The sequence below is a fragment of the Zea mays genome, chromosome 2 (assembly GCF_902167145.1).
Source record: "Zea mays cultivar B73 chromosome 2, Zm-B73-REFERENCE-NAM-5.0, whole genome shotgun sequence".
In the NCBI taxonomy this organism is placed as follows: Eukaryota; Viridiplantae; Streptophyta; class Magnoliopsida; order Poales; family Poaceae; genus Zea; species Zea mays.
In genome coordinates, this window is record NC_050097.1 from 14,322,333 (window position 1) to 14,330,002 (window position 7,670).

The 7,670-nt window shown below is 47.3% G+C and overlaps 1 protein-coding gene across 1 annotated transcript; it reads right to left on the reverse strand.

Moving 5' to 3' along the window:
- Positions 1 to 6,051: 6,051 nt before the first annotated feature.
- LOC103646011 (E3 ubiquitin-protein ligase PUB23) lies at positions 6,052 to 7,670 on the reverse strand. Its single transcript, XM_008670750.4, has one exon. It carries the CDS (start codon positions 7,487 to 7,489, stop codon positions 6,242 to 6,244), a length of 1,248 nt encoding a protein of 415 aa, XP_008668972.1. The 5' UTR covers positions 7,490 to 7,670; the 3' UTR covers positions 6,052 to 6,241.

The following is a 7,670-nucleotide window of genomic DNA, read 5'->3' on the forward strand; positions in this document are numbered from 1 at the left end:
AAAGGCTCAATAGAAGAGACAAACGAGTAATGCTCACAAAAGTTAGCTAGTCTTGAGCGAGTAGTTACTCCCTTGCTTATATCCCCCAGAATCTGGTCGACGGGATGATTCCTTTGAATCGTCGCTCGGACTTGAGTTGGAGGGGCTCGTGGTGCTTCTTCCTCCATAACTTGATCTTCTTGTGCTCCCCCTTGATCACACGCCTCCTCTTGAAGAACCTGTTCATCATCTTGAGTTGGGGGGTGCACCAATATTGTTGAGGAAGAAGGTTGATCCTGCACTTGGTGTTCCTGTGGTTGCACATCTCCAATCGCCATGGTGTGAATTGCGTCCGTTGGAACATCATCTTCATCTATATCATCAAGATCAACTTGCTCTATTGGAGAGCCATTAGTCTCATCAAATACAACGTCGCTAGAGACTTCAACCAAACCCGATGATTTGTTGAAGACTCTATACGCCTTTGTATTTGAGTCATAACCTAGTAAAAACCCTTCTACAGCTTTGGGAGCAAATTTGGAATTTCTACCTTTCTTCACCAAAATGTAACATTTGCTCCCAAATACACGAAAGTATGAGACGTTGGGTTTTTTACCAGTCAAAAGTTCATACGAGGTCTTCTTGAGGAGGCGATGAAGGTAGAGCCGGTTTATGGCGTGGCAAGTTGTGTTCACAGCTTCCGACCAAAACCGCTCGGGCGTCTTGAATTCTCCAAGCATCGTCCTCGCCATGTCTATGAGTGTCCTGTTCTTCCTCTCTACCACACCGTTTTGCTGTGGTGTGTAGGGAGCGGAGAACTCGTGCTTGATTCCTTCCTCCTCAAGGTACTCCTCCACTTGTAGGTTCTTGAACTCGGACCCGTTGTCGCTTCTTATCTTTTTCACCTTGAGCTCAAATTCATTTTGAGCTCTCCTTAGAAAGCGCTTTAGGGTCCTTTGGGTTTCTGATTTATCCTGCAAAAAGAATACCCAAGTGAAGCGAGAAAAATCATCAACAATAACAAGACCATACTTACTTCCCCCGATGCTGAGGTAGGCGACGGGTCCGAAGAGGTCCATATGAAGTAGCTCCAGAGGTCTTGATGTGGTCATCACATTCTTGCTGTGATGAGTACTTCTCACCTGTTTACCTGCTTGACAAGCTGCACAAGGTCTATCTTTTTCGAAACATACATTTGTTAGTCCTAACACATGCTCTCCCTTTAGATGTTTGTGGAGGTTCTTCATCCCAACATGTGCTAGACAGCGATGCCACAACCAGCCCATACTAGTCTTAGCGATTAAGCATGCATCTAGATCGGCCTCCTCTTCCGAAAAATCAACTAAGTAGAGTTTGCCATCTAGTACACCCTTAAACGCTAATGAATCATCACTCCTTCTAAAGACAGATACATCAACATTTGTAAACAAACAATTGTAGCCCATGTGGCACAATTGACTAACAGACAGGAGATTATAGCCTAGCGACTCTACTAAAAATACATTAGAAATAGAGTGCTCATTTGTGATGGCAATCTTGCCCAAGCCTTTGACCTTGCCTTGGTTCCCATCTCCAAAGATAATTGTATCCTGGGAATCCTTGTTCTTGACGTAGGAGGTGAACATCTTCTTCTCCCCCGTCATGTGGTTTGTGCATCCGCTGTCAATAATCCAGCTTGAGCCCCCGGATGCATAAACCTGTAAGACAATTTACGCTTGGGTTTTAGGTACCCAACTCTTGTTGGGTCCTACAAGGTTAGCCACAATATCCTTTGGGACCCAAATGCAAGTCTTGTCTCCCTTGCATTTGGCCCCCAACTTCCTAGCAACCACTTTCTTATTTTTACATGAAAGTACAAAATCAGTGTTGCAGGTATGAAAAACAGTAGCAGATTCATTATGCATTTTCCTAGGCACATGATGAATAACATTTCCCTTCCTAGGCCTACTTCTACCATGCACAAAAGTAGAACTCGAAGCAATCATAGCATGTGAATCATAAGCATCATAACTCCTATTATAATGAGCATTTCTAGAAAATTTTCTATCATAAATGAACGCATGATTCTTTTGAATGCTACTAGCCATATGGGCCTTCCCTTTCTCCTTGTTGAGAATGGAAACCCTTTGGCTTGTTAAGTTCTTGGCTTCCTTCCGAAAGCCAAGCACATCCTTAATTGAGGGGTGTCTACCAACCGTGTAGGCATCCCTAGCAAATTTTAACTTATCAAAGTCACTTTTGCAGGTCTTAAGTTGAGCATTAAGACTTGCCACTTCATCATTCAATTTTGTAATAGCAATGAGATGTTCATTACAAGCATTAACATCAAAGTCCTTACATCTATTACAAATTACTACATGTTCTACACATGAACTAGATTTATTTGCTACTTCTAGTTTAGTATTTAAATCATCATTCAAAATCTTTAAACTAGAGATTGATTCATGGCACACAGATAATTCAGAGGATAACAATTCATTTCTTTTAGTTTCTAGAACAAGAGACTTTTGTGCACTAACAAGTTTATCATGCTCTTCATATAATATATCCTCTTGCTTTTCTAAAAGTCTATCCTTTTCGTTTAAAGCATCAATTAACTCATTAATTTTATCTATTTTTGATCTATCTAAACCCTTAAATAATTCAGTATAGTCTACTTCATCATCACTAGATTCATCATCGCTTGAAGTAGTATATTTAGGGGTTTCACGAACGCTTACCTTTTTCTCCTTTGCCATGAGGCAGGTGTGGCGTTCGTTGGGGAAGAGAGAGGACTTGTTGAAGGCTGAGGCAGCGAGTCCTTCGTCGTCGGAATTGGAAGACGAGCAGTCCGAGTCCCACTCCTTTCCGATGTGTGCCTCGCCCTTTGCCTTCCTATAGCTCTTTTTCTTCTCTTTCTTCCCGCCCTTTCCTTGTTCCTGGTCACTAGAGTTATCGGAACAATTTGCTATAAAATGACCAGTCTTACCGCACTTGAAGCAGGAGCGCTTTCCCTTTGCTTTGTTCTTGTTAGGGTACTCCTTGCGTCCTTTCAATGCGGTCTTGAAGCGCTTTATGATTAGGGCCATCTCATCCTCGTTTAGCCCGGCCGCCTCAACTTGTGCCACCTTGCTAGGTAGCGCCTCCCTGCTGCTTGTTGCTTTGAGAGCAACGGGTTGAGGCTCGTAGACGGGTAGAGGGCCATTGAGAGCATCATCAACATATCGCGCTTCCTTCACCATCATTCGCCCGCTCACAAACTTCCCAAGAATCTCCTCGGGAGTCATCTTTGTGTACCTGGGATTTTCACGGATGAGGTTCACAAGATGAGGATCAATAACAGTGAAGGACCAGAGCATAAGTCGGACGACGTCGTGGTCCGTCCATCTCGTGCTTCCATAGCTCCTGATCTTGTTGACCAAGGTCTTGAGCCTGTTGTACGTTTGCGTTGGCTCCTCTCCCCTGATCATGGCAAACCTTTCTAGCTCGCCTTCCACCAACTCCATTTTGGTGATCATGGTGGCGTCGTTCCCCTCATGCGATATCTTGAGGGTGTCCCATATTTGCTTGGCATTGTCCAAGCCGCTCACCTTGTTGTACTCGTCCCTGCACAAGGATGCTAGCAAAACAGTGGTAGCTTGTGCATTCTTATGGATTTGCTCATTGATAAACACGGAGTTATCGGTACTGTCGAATTGCATTCCATTTTCTACTATCTCCCATATACTAGGATGGAGAGAAAATAAGTGACTACGCATTTTGTGCCTCCAAAAAGTGTAGTCCTCTCCATCAAAGTGTGGAGGTTTACCAAGAGGAATGGAAAGCAAAAGAGCATTGGAATTATAAGGAATACGAGAATAATCAAATGAAAAATTCGAATTAACCAGTTTCCTTTTCTCGTCGTCGTCGTCTCTTGGGGAAGAAGAAGACTCGTCGCTGTCGTAGTAGACGATCTTCTTGATGCGCCTCTTCTTCTTCCCGTCCTTCTTCTTGTGACTCGAGCCAGAGTCAGTGGGCTTGTCGTCCCTTGGCTCGTTGAGGAAGGACTCATTCTCTTTGTTGTTGACCACTATCCCCTTTCCCTTAGGATCCATATCTTCGGGCGATTAGTCCCTTTCGTGAAGAGAACGGCTCTGATACCAATTGAGAGCACCTAGAGGGGGGTGAATAGGTGATCCTGTAAAATTCAACAACTAATAGCCAATAAAACTTGGTTAAGTGTTAGTATGACTAAGTAGCGAGCTCTTGCGAACGCACAAGTAATCATAGAAAAGTAATCACAAGAGACACGCGAGTTATCCCGTGGTTCGGCCAAGTAATACTTGCCTACTTCCACGTTGTGGCGTCCCAATGGACGAGGGTTGCACTCAACCCCTTTCAAGTGATCCAGTGATCAACTTGAATACCACGGTGTTCTTCTTTCTTATACTTTCTCCCGTTTGCGAGGAATCTCCACAACTTGGAGCCTCTCGCCCTTACAATTGATGATCACAAAGAAGCACGGAAGTAAGGGAGGGGAGAGCAACGCACACAAGACTCAAATCCACAACGCAACCACACACACAAGTCACAACTTGAGCTCTAAGTTCAACACACGGAGTTCTCAACTCAAGAGGAGCTCAAATTGCTAGCACAGAGAATCAAATGTGTAGGAGTGGAGTCTAGATACTTAGGAATGATCAAAGAATGCTTGGATATCTCCTCCATGCGCCTAGGGGTCTCTTTTATAGCCCCAAGGCAGCTAGGAGCCGTTGGAGGCATTCTTGGAAGGCTAATCTTGCCTTCTGTCGGGTGGCGCACCGGACAGTCCGGTGTGCCACCGGACAGCCACTGTTCATGTCTGGTGCGCGATTTCCTTCCATTCCTGGCGCAGCTGACCGTTGCAACTTCGGGCTGGTTGGCGCACCGGACACTGTCCGGTGCACACCGAACAGTTCGGTGCCTTCAGCCGACCGTTGGCGCGGGCCACGCGTCGCGCGCGGATTGCGCGGCCGACCGTTGCGCTGGCGGCAGTTGGCTTACCGGACAGTTTGGTGCACCACCGGACAGTCCGATGAATTATAGTTGTACGCCGCCAAAAACTCCCGAGAGCGGCAAGTTTGCCGGAAGCCAGCCTGGCGCACCAGACACTGTCCGGTGCCCCACCGGACAGTCCGGTGTGCCAGACCGAGCTAAGTCTTGGCTGCTCCAGCCAAGTCCTTTTCTTCTTCTCTTTTCTCTGATTCTAGCACTTAGACAAATATATTAGTACACACAAAACCAATATACTAAGTCTAGAACCATACCTTTGCCTTGATTATCACTTCTCTCTTTGTTTAGCACATGAGAGCTTATTTAAATGTGTTGGACACTTAATCACCAAAACATAATAGAAATTGCCCAAAGACACATTTCCCTTTCACATAGTTTAATCTACGATGATAAGAATAGCTAAGGAATGGTTTTAGAAGTTTAGGGGGAATAAAAATCCAGGTTTATATAAGAGGAAGAAAAAATCGAACTTTATGAATTATGGAGGTGTTAAAAGGTGCTTTTCTTATGAAATTGCCATCAATGACATTCCGGAGAGATCGGGAAGAGGAGAGAATCAAAGAGTTCTCAGTAAAGCCTTCACCAATCATCAAGCTTACAGCTTAGGTAATCACCACAAAACTTAGAAATGAAAATGCTCTAATAGAGTTTAAACCACTCTATCTTTTCCTCTCTCTCCAAAATCACCCTTCTCTCGCTTTTTATTTTTAGAGAAGCCACATTAACTTTTAAAGGCAATAGTTTTTTGTAGTTTTTTCACACATGAAAATTTATGATAAACTATTGAAGTATAGAAAACAAAAACTGAAAAAAACCACTGAATACATGAGAAATATAAAGAGATAATATTCGTTGATTAACTCTCCAAGTAGACATCTAGAGATTGAAATTTATACAGCCTCTTTATTTCTATTATAACACTCCAATCAGAAATTTATTTTCTAATTCTATGTACTATATGTTTTTAGTGGTTAATATAAGAGATTTTTTAAAAATGGTATCCTGACCGAAAATTACAAGCGAATGAATCTCCATGTAACGCAAATTAAAGGAAATGCACGCTCGAAGTTCAATTCCTTTTGGCCTCATGAAATTATGTCAATGTCATACATACAACTGCACTGCACACAAAACTACAAATCATGGATGGATCAAACCCCAAAAATTTAGCATTTTAACTGTACAAATAATGCGCATAATCGTGCTCAAAACCCTCAGAATTTCTCCGCGCATGTGCAGTGGCATGAAGAGATCAGTTGAGGAATTTCAGGTAGTCCCTGAGGTCAGTGGGGAAGCACGGGTACTGCCTCCAGAATGCGCCGTGCACACTGAGAAGCTTCGCCGCCTTCTCCTTGGTCGACGCGGAGTTCTCCACCTGCAGGAGTGCCAGCAGCTTCGCCACACCGCCGCTCATCAGCATGTCATCCAGCACCCTCTCCGCAGGCGTCACCGCGCACGCCACCAGCCACAGCACGCTCACGGCCAGCCCGCTGGCGAGGCGCGACACGCGCAGCAGCGTCTGCGCCACGGCCGACACCGCCAGCGCGTGCTCCACGAAGGCGAGCCGGCCTTCGGGGCACTTGCACAGGCGCTTGAGTAGGAGGAGCGCGCGCTCGGCGATGCGGCGCTCGGCGTCGGGAAGGAGCTCCACGAGCACGCAGACCGCGCCCACTTCGACGGCCTTGGCGCGCCGCGCGCCGCGGGAGCGCGCCGTGACGTCGAGGAGCACGTCGAGCGCGCGGTAGCTCAGCTTCGCTGAGGCACCGTCGGACAGGAGCTCGAGGAGGGACTTGACCAGGTCGTCGACGTCTACACCAGGGGTCCAGTCACGGTCGGCGCCGATGGCCCTGGAGATCTTAGCGAGGATGGCCATAGCGTGCAGCCTAGACTCGGCGCTGCCGCGCTGCAGCACCGCGACCACGGGCTTCATGCACTCGGGTTTGAGCACGAGCTCCACCGACGCGTCGTCGGAGAGAGGGAGCGTGGCGAGGACGGCGCCGGCCTCCTCGCACGTCCGGAACGATGAGAAGTCTCCACCGGCGCAGCTCTCCGCCAGCGCCTGTGTCATGACGCGGCCGAGCACCTGAATGCCGCCGTAGGCGACGAAGTCCTTCTGCGCTGCCACGTCTCCGTCCATGCAGCGCCTGAGGTTTTTGAGCGCGGTGACCTTGAACGGCGTGGCCTCAATGCTCGCGAACACCGACGGTAGCTTTTCCCGCTCCAGCTTATTACACAGCGGCGTGCTCGACGACGATGAGGAGGGGGAGGAGGCGTGGTCAAGCCAGGTGGAGATGACGCGCTTCAGAGTGTGGTTGGGCGTGAGGTCGAAGGAATTCAGCCGCTGCATGGTGGCCGGGCACGTCGCCTTGCCGTACTTGAAGAACCACCGCTCGATGCTGCTGCGATCGTAGGTGACGCCGGTTAACACCGTGACGGGGTCCTCCATCAGCTCCATGGATATGGGGCACAAGAACAGCTGAGGCGGTTCCTCCATGGCCATCACCTAGATTCGACCTCTATTTGTGGCAAATCCAAGCAGCTGCAAAATGGCAGCCAATCAAGACTCGAGCAGGATTCTTAGTTTCGGGCTTATACAGAAAACAATGTAGCATTGAGAGGGACGCTGGAGGGGATCAAGGCCCGGGAGTGTGGATTTTATATCTGCATCTAGGTGCAATATA